Consider the following 14,162-nt stretch of genomic DNA (forward strand, 5'->3'; position numbering starts at 1 on the left):
ATGTTAAGCCCATCTCTGTGAATCCTCTAGATCCTGCTGTACAAGACAGCTCACTCTGAGATGGTACTGAAGTGTTCTCTAAATCTCAGAGGACACCTTTGGGAAGTATTCCCACAACAGCATACAGCCCTACCTGCTGCCTGGTATTTTAGCACTGGCCAATCTAGCTACAGACCAGGGAAACTGCGAACAGGTGAACTTGTTTTAAACACTTCATTTTTAACTGGGTAGATATCATCTACTTCATGGAGCAATACTTCTTAAATTCCTCTCAGCAAATGCAAATGGGGGAAATCTAGGTAAAAGGGGAACAGATTCAGCCTAAGGTTTGGAAACGTATTCTTACTGGGAAACACTCAAGTGAAGACTGGAGAACTCCATCTGAAGCCAGCAGTCAGTTAAGCAAACTTCTAACTTGCATTAAAAAGACCCCAGGGATTAACGGGCATTAATTACCTTACTCTAAATGCAAGTTGGTGACTTTGTTCTAGAAAGCCCCTTTGACTTCACTAATTGGTAGATGACCATTAGTACAACTGGATAGCTCATCAGGGGTGAACCGACAAGCCGGCTTTTCAGCAAAGAGAGCCACTTGTCTTCACCAAGTCTTTTCCAAATGTCAATATGCTTCAAGTTTTACCAAAGCTGGGAGATTTCCTCTTGCTTTCCAACCTGTCTAGGTGGGCTGGGTGGTTTTCTGCCGGCAGCAGCTTCCTACCTTTAGTTTCTGTGCCTCTATCCACGAGGGGGGATTAATTAGCCGGGCTGAAGCTGGAGGAGGCTGTCGTGACGAGCCCAGTGGCGATTGGCCGCCCGCCTGCCTGGCCCTGCCTTTATAATTTCCACACGAGTGCATCTGGGCTCTTACACAAACCAACAGCAGCTTCTTCTGACAGACACACACTCACCCCGACGCACACTCAGCACACTTTTCCTTCATCTGATTAACAGTCCTCCACACACCATGATTACAGGAAAACGTAAATAAATACGGAAAGGGGTGATTATTTTGACTACTGGAAGAGCTTTGCTGGGTCTCAGCACAACTTTTGTTTTTATTACGGAGAAGGTGCTCTCTCCACGCGTCTCTCTCAGACACGGATTCTTTAGCGGAGGGGAGAGAAGGGGAGAGCCTTTCACTTTAAGACCCGCTAGGCTTGAGCGGAGAAAAGGCCAGCAGGGCAGGGCGGCCCCCTGCTGCAGCTAGTCCGAGAGAGGCTCGGTGCCTTTTGAGCGTGGCCCCCTTTCTCCACCGAAGTTGGCTCCAGCGCTAGCAGCCGCATTGGATCCCACAGCCTATTGCGAGACTCCGGTGTACAATCCGGATCTCTGCCCCAACATGATCGCGGCCCAGGCCAAGCTGGTCTACCACCTGAATAAGTACTACAACGAGAAATGTCAGGCCAGGAAAGCTGCCATCGCCAAAACCATCCGGGAAGTGTGCAAAGTGGTCTCCGACGTCCTGAAGGAGGTTGAAGTGCAGGAACCGCGCTTCATCAGCTCCCTCAACGAGATGGACAACCGCTACGAGGGCCTGGAGGTCATCTCTCCCACCGAGTTCGAGGTGGTACTCTATCTGAACCAGATGGGGGTGTTTAACTTCGTAGATGATGGCTCCCTGCCTGGCTGTGCGGTGCTGAAACTGAGCGATGGGCGCAAGAGGAGCATGTCCCTCTGGGTGGAATTCATCACCGCCTCTGGGTACCTCTCGGCACGCAAAATCCGTTCCAGGTTTCAGACGCTGGTGGCTCAGGCGGTGGACAAGTGTAGCTACAGAGATGTAGTAAAGATGGTGGCTGACACGAGCGAAGTGAAACTGAGAATCCGAGATAGGTATGTGGTGCAGATCACCCCGGCCTTTAAATGCACCGGGATTTGGCCTCGCAGTGCTGCCCACTGGCCGCTTCCCCACATCCCCTGGCCAGGACCCAACCGGGTGGCAGAGGTCAAGGCTGAAGGGTTCAATTTGTTGTCCAAGGAGTGCCACTCCCTGGCCGGCAAGCAGAGCTCGGCTGAGAGTGATGCTTGGGTGCTGCAGTTTGCAGAGGCTGAGAACAGACTGCAGATGGGGGGCTGCAGGAAGAAATGCCTCTCTATCCTGAAAACCCTGCGCGACCGCCACCTGGAGTTGCCAGGCCAGCCCCTCAACAACTATCACATGAAGACTCTGGTGTCCTACGAGTGTGAGAAGCATCCCCGAGAGTCGGACTGGGACGAATCTTGCCTGGGCGATCGGCTGAACGGAATTCTGCTGCAGCTCATCTCATGCCTGCAGTGCCGGCGGTGTCCCCATTACTTCTTGCCGAACTTAGATCTGTTTCAAGGCAAACCGCACTCGGCCTTGGAAAACGCTGCTAAACAAACGTGGCGACTGGCAAGAGAGATCCTGACCAATCCAAAAAGTTTGGAAAAACTTTAGAGGATGATCTAATCCAGGGCCCACAAGAAAGAGCATTCTTTAAAGTCCCGAAGAAATGAAAACTTCCTGGTTGATTCCTAAGTACTATTTCTCGAGACAGTGCAAACAAATCTCTTCCTTTAAAGGAGTAACAAACACAACATTTAACCATCATCTCACACACCCTTACAAAAGAGGGGAAAGAGGCAGAGAAACTCAGGGGAAAACCCACATCACGGGCGACTCTATGGAGGCATCCCCCAGCTCCCCTGAAAAGTGCACATCACCCGAAAACAGCTGCAATGCAAGACCATGGCCAACTCCAGCAAGGATTATAGTAATCTTGAGACTTAGGTACATCTGCCTTCCAGTAAACAGGACCCGGATGTACCATCGGAAGGAAAGTGTAATGTATATTTAATCTGTAACAAAAGTTGTGATCTCATGTTGTCTTTGAAAGTGTGGATATTGGTGTTTTGTGATTTGGTGAACAGAACTGAAATTGCCATTCTGGAAACTTCCTGACATTTCCCACAGACCAGAGAAGCATTTAAAGGTAGATTTCCTCCTGGTACTTTACCTGTCTGTGAAGTGTCTGAACTTAAAAAAAAGTTTACATTTTGTTTCAAATATATTGCTTGTTCTAACATTCCGTAAGTATACTTGAAATGTTATTTAAATATATTCAAAAATTTGAATTCAGCTTATATAATAACGCTTGAATATCGGAATTATATATATATATATTTGAAAATGCACTTGAAAATACACTGGATAATTACTTTTGTGATTTAGAATTTAATTTCTGTTGCTGATTTTTATTTAATTAGAAGATAATAAATGAAGTAAAATACCAAATTGCTGTGTTTCACTTTAAATTTTTTTTTTTGTTAAATGAGGTAATGATTCCTTTTAAAAAATCAACTTAAGAAATTTAAACATTTTGACAAACAGGTTAATAAAATCACTAAAAATAAATATTTAAGGGGCTCTTTTTAAAACAGCTATAGAAAATATCCATTTCCCCAGTTTCTAATTTACTCAATGGTTCTTTTCTACAACGAATATATTTATAGCTTATTTCTGAGGCCTTGATTCTGGTCAGCATTTCTGTAGCCTTTTGACAATATAAGGGGAAAAAATTACCCTGGCAATAGAGACGACTGAGTTTAAAAGCAGCAAAATCTGAGAACATTAACTTAAACCATAATACAAAACTTTGAAGTTTGTATGTGAAACATAAGCAATAAGATAGAGATACATTTTAACACAATATGTGTTATTAGAATAAATGAACCAGAAACCCACAATTCATTCTGACTACACAGGCTCTTACTAGACAAGCTCTTCCTTAAACACGGCACATTCATTCTCTCATTACAGAAGCTGAGGTAGTAGCTCACCATCAACAAGTGCTGAGAGGACCCAGACTAGCCTTTACATTAGTTAATTCAGGTAGCAATACAGTTTAGAATTTCCTTTGCCCATTAAAAAATAATGTTCTATATAATGTGTCATTTCTGCATATAGCTTAAATAAGTTCAAGTCTCACTATTCTAGAACTGCTTTTGAAATGATTTAAAGGAAGATCTTTGAAAATGATTGTAAAATATCCAGTATTACATCTCATTTTGTCAACCAAGACCTCAGACGAAATGTACAGATACTACAGTGACATAAATAAGAGAACAATGGGGTACATCTCAAATGGATGTGGGGCTTCTCCAATGGTCAAGGTTAGAATCCACAAGACAAGATTTAGTCAACATGTATGTCATTCCAATGCTCCAAATGTGCGCCTTTTAGAATGGCATGCGACTGTTAGTGTATGCTGTGTGTATACATTTAAATCAAAGCTTATAAAGAATCTGCTTCTCTTCCTTTTAAATCCATATGTAAAATCAATTTAATTCAGGAGATGAAAAATGGATGTAATAATGGAAATGAAATTATATGTAAATGGCTCTCGCCCCAGTTTCCTTACAATCTTTCAGTAAATAATAATTCATATTACAGTATATACACTTTTGGAACTTAAAAGTGATGTTAACACAGAATTTCACAGGTCCAGTCCTAGTCTTCCCAGGTACTGAGGTACTGTTCCCCAGGGATCTGGAAACAACTAGCTTAACCACCAAATCTGCCCAAGTGTACACAAAGGCACATAAGAAGACTACTCAACTACACATGTTCTGTTAATACTGGATTTAAGCTCATTAATATAGTCTTCAATTCTGAGAGAAAGCATGTGTTATTTCATTTTCTGTAAGAAAGATGAGAATGTGTGTACCTCTTCAGTCATTTAAAACCAAGTAAAACTGAAAACCACATCCTGCCATCAAAGCTACCAATGCTGTGCAGAATCACTCTAACTCACTTTTGTGTCGATCTTCTTGAAGGCAGCATCATCCTCATCTACCTCGAAGTAGATCTCTGTTGTAGTGATGGAAAGGGTTCCTTTGGCCACCACCACAGGTGCAATGAGCTGGGCAGGGGTGCTGAGAACCACAGGGCCTGCAAGACAAGGGCAGTGGGTCAGTCTGGGCCTTTCTGACACTTCTAAACTCCCTCCCAGAGGGTATGGCCTGATTTTATTTTGAAAAACGAGACAGAAAAAATGGTGCCTATGTTATGCAAGGTCTTTTCATGTTAGGTAAAGTCTGTTTAGTATTTATACGGTACTTTAAAATGAGACTAGAGTAATTCTATAAAAACTTAAAAGGTCAGGGTTTTGATTGAAAGACCCATAACATGCAAGTTTGCAACCTCTGCCTAGAAATCTACATTGGGTAGTGAGGCGCTGCCATTGTAGGACTTACAAATGAGGGGCAGAATGGATGCTTAGGTGCCTCGGTATTCCATGGAACCTCACCAGCTCTCCAAGAGACCCTAGCCAGTGGATCCTAAAGACCAACCATCCCCTAAGCTGTTCCTTTTGGCAGCTGCTCTATCCTAAAGAGAGGCAATGGAGGCAAAAGGAGAAAGCGGCTAAATATACAAATCCCATGTTATCTACGGATTTTTAATTTTGGCGTTCTCAGGTGGGACACATTCACTGGCCTCAGTACATATCCACTGCGGTTCTGGTGAAGAAAATAACGAAAATCCTGTCCGTCATTTTCTCACTACAGCACATTAAAGATGAAAATGTAAGAAAAACATCGAAACAAAACTATTCTTGGAAATGGGGCGGAAAGTGCAATTTCACAGCTTTTTGACCCAGATAAATTAGGACTCAATAGATTTTTAGAAAGTGTTTGTACTTCGAATTTCCTCAATTACAATACTGATTTGAGGGGGCATTACTTGAAATCCCTCTTCCTGACATTGGTCTAAACACACAACAAGGCATTCAGAAATAATGCGGGCTTTGTTGATATTTTTTTTTAGGGTCTAGTGAGCAAAACAACCCCAGCCGTTAAAACCCTCCTCTGCTGCACACAGCAGGAGGCAGGCGGCAGGGGAGTCTTGCCCGCGCAGGCCCGACCCGAGCCGGGAGAGCTCCCGGAGCCCGGGGTCCAGCCCGCGGTTTCTAAGGGGAGACCCGCAAGGCCTAGGCCGGCTTCGGTAGGGCTAACGGAGTCTGGCCCACAGCGGACGACGTGGGTCGCCTTCAGGGCTCCAACCGCCCTGCAGAGGAGCGACGCGGCCCGGGGCCCGGCTGCGGACAGCGGAGTTGGCTCCCGCACGGCTTTTGGAAGGTTTTTTTTTTTTTTTCCTTTTTCTTTTTTCTTTTCCAAAGGGCGAGGCGGTCCGTCTGGAGCGCCACTTTAAAGGCTCATCAATCTTAATCTAGGTTGCTCAAGTAATTATGCCCGAATCTCTTGTACGATTACAAGTGGATTTGGGTTTCTATTCCCTAGGCCCTCCTTTGTGTTTATTGGAGGGTCCGCGCTAGCCGGCGCCTCCAGCCTCCCGGGCCCTCCTTGGATCTCCCGCGCCCGCCCGCGGGTTCGGAACCGCTCCTTTAACCCTTGCGCCACCGCAGCGCTGTCCGTGAGGCTATGGTTTCCTGGTTCCCCTGGCAAAAAGGTCACTATATTCGCATCGGAAACAGGGTATCTTAAACAATTTGGGTTTGGGAAAAAAAACTCTAGGAAAGTTCACTATAAACACCGACGACCACGCTTTAGGTTTTTGGATGACATTTGGAGAACAATAGTCAAACACATTAAAAAATGGCGAGCCGCTTTCTTCTCTTAAAAAGTAATTTAACAGATTCATACAATAAATTGGGGAGGTTGAAAAGAAGAGAGAGATCACGAGTCTAGTTATCCAAGCTATATTCTTTGATTTACTCAAATACAGCACGAATTAATATATACACAGCCCAGGAGCTTTTAGCTGGGAACACATTTCTAAAAGAAGACAGCATTTCCTTTTCATTCTACTCCTTTTTTTTTTTTTTTTTTTTTTGAGTAGACATTTTCTGGGAGTTTATAAAAGAATTTCTTTAAGAAAGACACATTACAAAATAGTCAGCCTTAGAAGTACGGCCCCATCCTTACCCCCCACAAATCTCCAATTACAACTCCCAATTCTGTAGATTGTTGGAGGAGCTCAGAATGGGTGGGTTTTTTTTTTTTTTTTTTTTTTTTTGTTTTGTTTTGTTTTTAGGGTTTTTTGTTGTTGTTGTTGTAGCCTCCAGGGAGCAGAGCAGCCACCGAGGGAGCACAGTTAATCCACTGCAGCAATAGAGAAAGGGGATTAGCTTTAATCCCCTTAGGGGACCCTCTGGATTTCAGGGATCCTATATTAAATTGTTTACATAAAGCACAATCACAAGCCAGCATGTTTTCCATATGGCACAGAGTGATCTAGAAACCTGGGATCATTTCCCCAAACAGAATGTTTTGAAGGGCAGCATCCCTGGAGTCGGGAGATGCTCATCCAGTGGGTTCATTTCTGGCTGGCCCCCTCCTCATCCAGCCTCCATCACAGCACTAGGAGCTTAACCTCCTGAACTTTGCTTGGTACAGTGAACTGGGAACTGATTGTAAATATATCCATGCCAATAGCTACCCTAGTAATGAAAGAATAAATTACAATAATGTCTTCAGCACACACAGAGCAGTATTACCAGATGGAAAAGGCCTATTCCTGTAGTATTGACACATATAATCATCTAAAACGCTACCATAAATAGTAATAATTAAAAGGGAAAGGAACAAATGTTCTTTACTTCTTACATTGGCGATGGACCCATGACTGCTTTTAATGAAAAAATAGGCGTGTTACTTGCCATTATTTTTAGAATCAATGCCATCGGGCATCAGGAAGGAGCCAAGAAGGGGCTTCTATTTGGAGCCATGGTTCTTCATAGGAGATGGCAAACCTCACTGTGTACTGATGTGTGGGAAGTACATACATGCCCATGGAATATATTTTATTTTATTTTGAGACAGGGTTTCTCTGTATAAAAGCACTGGCTGTCCTGGCTTTTTGCTTCTGCTTCCTGCTTCTGCTTCTTGTGTGCTGGGAATAAAGGTGTACAGCATCATGCCCAGCCCTGGAATATATTTTAAAAGAATGCTAAATACCCATGGTTTGGATTGTGTTACTGAAAAATCAAAACTCCAAGCCTAGACATCTTAATAAAACCACATTGGCATCTTAATCCAACCTTACACTTTACAAAAGTCTTTTCTACCTCCATTTAGCTATAGCCCACTATTAGAAGAAACTGGGTTTTAGATATCATAATGGTATGCACCTGCAACAGAGCCATTGGCTGACTGCTCACTGTAAAAGGAGAAGAGGGGCAACTCTGGGGCCTGGGTGGCAAAGAACACATTATAGGACCAGGGCCTTGATAAAGGGATTTGAAAACTTTCATGGCTCAAGAAGGCAGACTACTGTGCAGCAGAATTTACTGGAAACAGGGAATATTTGGAGATTGGGTACTTTAATAACTGTTTTCAAAGCATGCTAAGGCTGTATTTGGAGAGCAGCATTTACCCACTTCAGCCAGGAGAGGGGGTGTTTAGTGTTTCATGACCTTGCTTTTGTCTGAGCTTAGATTGAATTATTAAGTTGTCTATTGTGACATCACGGATGATGGTGTTCTGTGATGTTTATGTTCACCTCAAGAGCACTCTGGCTTAGCTTCCACCTCCAGACCAGCTCCCAGAAACACCAAGGCCAGCTCCCACAAGTCAAAACTGTTTCTTCTTTGCTCTGATGCAGAATTTAATCATGTTTTGCCAGGGTCCTAGCTTTCCAAAGGCCATTGTGACAAACACCATTTGCAGACAGTACTAACCTTCATTTACCAGTTCTAACCAGTTCTAACGGCACAAGGAATACTGAGTCAAACATGCTAAAGCTCAATTAAAATCGACATTCTCAGAATTATTTGATAAGATATATGGCTAGTGAATACCTTATTTAGGGTATGAGCAGCTGCAATCTATGTTGAAATCAATTGATATTTCTCCTCATCCTTTTTTGAGACAGGGTTTCTGCTCTGTGTATCCCAGGATGTCCTGGAACTTGCTCTTGTAGGCCAGGCTGGCCTCAAAGATCTGCCTGGTGCTGTGCCCCCAGTGCTGAGATTAAAGGCATGTACCACCATTGCCCGGGTGACATTTTTTTTACATTTAGCTAATCTAAAAGTCTTGAATTTCGGGTGATTAAAAAAAAATAAGACCAAAATATGAACACAGAATAAATCTTCACAGTTGATTCTGTAATGCGACAAAATTTCTGAGGAAATGAAAGTGTGGGTAACAGAATGTGGCCAATCCACTCATCATAATGACTATGAAATTTTTAAAAATCTAAGAAAAACTATTGAAAAGCTTTAATTTCAAAATAAATTAAATTTCAGAGGCACATGGGGAGGTTGGAACTTCGTTTTGAAATCCTAGGAAAGTTTTAAAAAGCAGAGGTGAAACCAGAATTTCAGGCAGAGGCACTCAGATGTCTAAATTTGAGGCTAGCCTGCTCTACAGAGTAAGTTCTAGGATGGCCATGGCTACACAGAGAAACCCTGTTTCAAAAAAAAAAAAAAAAAAAAAAAACCAACCAAAAAAACCCAAAAAACAAAAAACAAACCCCCAAAACCAAACACCACCACTACCACCACCACCACCACCAGCAGCAGCACCAGCACCAAGAAGTAGAAGTGGGCTGGAGAGATGGCTCCTGGTTAAGAGTGCACCCTGGTTTTGGTTTCCAACATTCCCATCAGGTGATCTACCATCACCTGCAACCTCAGCATCAGGAGATCCCGATGATCCTGATTGTGAGTGAAGAACGCTGTCTTCTGGCCTCCAAGTGCACTTGAACTCAGGTGTACATACCAATCACAGACATGTAATTTCAAACATAAAAAATAAAATATTTGATGGCTCAGAACAATCTTGAGAGAATCTTAGATTTCTATCGTCTAAGACAGTTCCTTGTGCTTCAGGTATTTTTAGTGTCTCCAAGGGAGATGCTGAAAGTTTTATAATCAACACTGATACCTGTCCAACATAAATGGGCATTTTGAACATTTTCATAGAGTATTTCTGCTTGAATTAGAAAATGATGACTTCAACAACTCACAGAATATTTTTTTAAGCGCTGTGCATTTCAATCTTAGAATATTTTCCTCCAGCACGCTCATAATACAGTGCCCTCAAACTGTCCTACCATGGGTATATCAGCCATGGGTATAACATGGGTACACCAGAACATGAGCAATGATGCTCCTTGGTGACTTCTTGCGTTCTGTCTTAAAGACAGAGATTAACAATAACAGATCATCCCCATATCCCCTAATTTCCTGAGATGACTATTTGAAGCTTAAGAGCACATATTAATTTCTGGAATCCTGAGTAAATCTGTCTCTGGAAAGAGATAACTTACCACAGTCTGAAACAGGTGTGGAAAAAACCGAAAAACCTTTTTCATAATAAGCAATTTAAGATTGCACTTTAGCATAAGGTTTTTCAGCGTGGCAGAGAACATACTTAACACTAATGTTACCTAAAGCTCCATCTTGTTTAATGCGCCTGCACTGGATGATCTTAGGTACCAAGAGACAATCTGGTAGACCCGAACACTATTCTTTCACTTATCTCCCCAAATTCATTCAGGCAAATACTTGTGTTGAAAAGAAGAGTATATTTTCTGCAAGGACTATCACAGATTTTTGCAGAAGAAAAACTTTTAAAAGCACACTGTCTAGATAACACAGTAGTGAGATGTCCAGAGCACAAACTTTACTGAAAAGCAGTGATTGTTTTGGAGCTTGTGTGGTAATTTGCTATTCCAGGTGATCTGGATGGGATTTGTGTTTCCAGTTATGTTACAGTTCGACATATGGGAGACATATTTCATCTTCTGAAATTAGGACTCGTTTATGGCACCAGGATGTCATGTTGTGTCCGGGAAGAGTAAATTCCTACTAGACTAGATCTGTGAAGAAACTTGAGGATGTGATTGAGACTGTGGGAGCAGGAGGGTTAAAGGGTCTTTAGACTCTAGCCTGGGCTTGTGCTAGCCTTTATGTTCCCAGGGCTTCTGGCAGATTTCACTGCAGCTCGTGTGTAAATTACTGAACATAGTATTGATCTGTCCCTCCTGTTCACATAAGCAACTTGAAGGTGGGCATATTTTCTTCACTGAACCCAGAACTCTTTCATAGAATGCACTGTGCATTTACACAGAAAATGATACATACTGTATCATTCATATGCCACAGTAAAAGTTACTTAAAATAGCAAATACTATTTTCTAGGTTTTATTTCAAATTGTCCTTTAAAAGTATAAGAGAGACTGAATCCTGGAGAAAATAAAAGTTTAAAACTATACTAAAATCCAATTGTGAATTATAATTGATTATTCTATTACACCCAATATATATTATTCATCAAAATGGCATAATTTTGTAGCTGCCACAGTTTTCTCAGCATGAAGTTTGTTCTTTCTTTAGAAATTAGGTATAGAGGCATTTAACCAGCATCCCTTCATTCCTGCAACCAACAAGAAGTAATGGCTGTGTGTTGTATTCTTTTGGGACCTAAGAGGGAATACAGTCATGTATAAGGCATGAATTTCATAAGGAAGGACTTTACAGTATGGGGTTAAAAAAAAAAAAAGACCTGGGTATAAATAATTACACCATAGAGAGAAAAGCTCATCTGAGCATTCTATAAAGCACAGCATGTGAATTAATCTTGCTTATTCCTTTCAACAACGCTGTCTGTCAACTGCTTCTGTTGTCCCCATTTTACAGATGAGAAAATAAAAAAGAAGGTAGTTTAGAAAGGTCCTTCAACTAGTACATAGCAGTCCAAAGTTAAATTATAAACCCTTATGCGTACTACCTCCTATCGAAGATGAGGTAGAGAAGAACCCTACAGACATTCTTTGAAGTGTAACAGTTCTAACTCAGGGTGGAGGTAGTTGGCATGGAATTGCAGAAGAGCGACTCCATGAGCTGTGATGAATGGGTATGACAGGCAGACAACATGGGGATGGTAGGCATGAACGCACAGATGCAAACGGCATGAGCCTGAAACATGTTTGGCTGAAGAGCAGGACAAGGAAAGGAGAATAAGGAGAGAGGGCACTGAGAAAGCACACTCGGCTTCAGCTCTGAGATCTGTTCAGAGGATGGCAGCTGAGATTGGATAATGTGCTGTACAGCATTGGTGTAGATCCATTTTTTGGGGGAGGGTGCACACACCCTGTAGAGAAGACTGGAAACCACATGGCCTCTTTGGAAAGGTCATTCTCTATACCAGTGGTTCTCAGCCTTCCTAATGCTTTGGCCTGTAAAACAGCTCCTCATGCGATGGAGATCCCAACCAAAAAATTATTTCATTACTACTTCATAACTGTGATCTTGTTATTGTTATGAATCGTAATGTAAATGTCTGATGTGACCCCCAAAAAGGTTGTGATCCACTGGTTGAGAAACACTGCTCTACAAGCACCTATTCTGGCTTATAATATTCCTATTTTGAAGAAAAATTAAATGCTGCACTTGTCCTGATGTCCTCCCCTATCTGCAGGCTTTCTACTCCTGACGTATCCTCATCTCCTTCTGTCCACTTTCTGGAACTGATTTCTTCCTTCCTGTGCAAGCCAGCTGCTCTCTCTGCCTGTGTGCTTGGTGTCACTTTCCCCTGCCACCTCAGCTTCTGTCTTATCTATGCCTTCCCCATGCCTGCCAAGGTTAAACATCAGTTTTTTCTCTCCAGTTCTTTGGCTATCCTCCTGCCTGGCCTGTTGCCAGGGTGTTTGGGAAACGAACTATGATTAATAAGAGCAAGTTACAAAACGAAAACGTGTTACCTTTTGATTTTACCAGAATCTTTCAGACACACTTTCCTCGAGGATTGTCTGTGCTGTGGCTTTAAAACACCTGTGTCCCGGGACCATCAGGTTGAAGTTGCTGAAACAGTGCTTTGATGCCCATGGCACAGGACTGTCCTGCTGTCTTCTGCCCTGGCCTCTGCAGTGTTGCTGACAGCTCTCTTCACTGGCTGGAAACCTGCTGTTTCTTGGAGCTCTGCAGCTGGTCTGAGGCTCTCTGCCTCTATATTATCCATTTCCTTGGTGACCTCAGTGGTTTAAATTTCAAACCTAATTTTGCTCTCTAACTTTAGATAGTTAATATATCCCTCTGAAAATATTCTAATTTCAACAAATCTGGCCTTCAGACTAGGCAGGGATCTTTTTATTCCATGTATTGTCATGGCTTACATATAAGAAATGTTCAGTATTTATTATATTTTATTTGATTGGATAACCACAACCAACTGGAATGAAGTATGAATCAGGACTTGGAAAATGGTGGCTACACATCCTTCCAGCTCTTGTTTTTTCTTGTTTTTTTTCCTGACATCTTCTATTGTAAACTAACTTTTTAAAGTAATTACACAATTGTGTGAGTGCCCGAGTGTGTTCTCTCCCCCCCACCCTCTCTCTCTCTCTCTCTCTCTCTCTCTCTCTCTCTCTCTCTCTCTCTCTCACACACACACACACACACACACACACACACACACACACACACCCCATGGTACATTTGTCAGAATTGGTTCTTGTCTTTCTTGGTGCCAGGTTTTGAGACTGAACTCAGGCTATCAGGATTGGTGGCAAGTGTCTTGATTCACTGAGCCATCTTGCTGGCCCTTTATTTCTTTTTTAAAAAAATCTACTTAGCAATATAGATGGCAATACTCCATTTAACTGATTCGTTAACCAACTAAAAGTTTCAAAAATAACCACCCACCACCACCACCACCACCACCACCACCACCACCACCACCACCATGAGGAAATAGATAACAGTGTCTGAAAGAAGGAAAAGTAGATTTAAGTTTTGGCTCCAAGTCTCCAAACTGAGCCGGTGGGTCAGCATTTCCACTGCTACAACATGGTGTCAAAAGTTTAGTATCGAATCTAGGCCACAGACTGTCCCTTCTCAGCCTGTGCTGAGTCTCCTCTCAGTCAGGGTTAACCCTGTCTCCCACGTGCACCTCCCACTTGTATACACCACTCTTGTTGCTCAGACAATATTGTTTGCTTAAGTGGAGATGTTCCCAAATTCAAAATTTAGGTATAGAATTTCTGTTTGCGTTTTAGTTTCTCTGGCTTCCTGACTCACAAACAAGCTGAATGAGAGCAGCATCCTGGCTGTTCTTAGCTGGTAGACGAGCTAGTAGTATAAAATGAGAGAAAAACTTACCTTTTGAATGAAAAAGAACAAAGAATACTACAATCACTATAAAATTGCCTGGATATTTTATCTGATAAAAAAATTAGC

The 14,162-nt window shown here is 42.4% G+C and overlaps 2 protein-coding genes across 7 annotated transcripts in view; one reads left to right on the forward strand and one right to left on the reverse strand.

The window, feature by feature from the left end:
* Window positions 1-14,162, reverse strand: part of Nbea (neurobeachin) — a 518,446-nt gene that overhangs the window by 152,636 nt on the left and 351,648 nt on the right. For all 6 annotated transcript variants that reach the window (XM_076932409.1, XM_076932408.1, XM_076932407.1 and 3 more), the window contains one exon: window positions 4,776-4,912. In XM_076932409.1, coding sequence (XP_076788524.1) covers window positions 4,776-4,912 — 137 coding nt within the window. The remainder of the gene's footprint in view (window positions 1-4,775; window positions 4,913-14,162) is intronic.
* Mab21l1 (mab-21 like 1) lies at window positions 840-3,256 on the forward strand. The gene has a single exon (XM_034500170.2). The coding sequence runs from the start codon at window positions 1,340-1,342 to the stop codon at window positions 2,417-2,419; it is 1,080 nt and encodes a 359-aa protein (XP_034356061.1). The 5' UTR covers window positions 840-1,339; the 3' UTR covers window positions 2,420-3,256.

The sequence above is a fragment of the Arvicanthis niloticus genome, chromosome 4 (assembly GCF_011762505.2).
Source record: "Arvicanthis niloticus isolate mArvNil1 chromosome 4, mArvNil1.pat.X, whole genome shotgun sequence".
Classification (NCBI taxonomy): Eukaryota; Metazoa; Chordata; class Mammalia; order Rodentia; family Muridae; genus Arvicanthis; species Arvicanthis niloticus.

Bases quoted from the DNA above. Each gene is read 5' to 3' on its own strand.
- Mab21l1 (XM_034500170.2), top strand. From the start codon at position 1,340: ATGATCGCGGCCCAGGCCAAGCTGGTCTACCACCTGAATAAGTACTAC.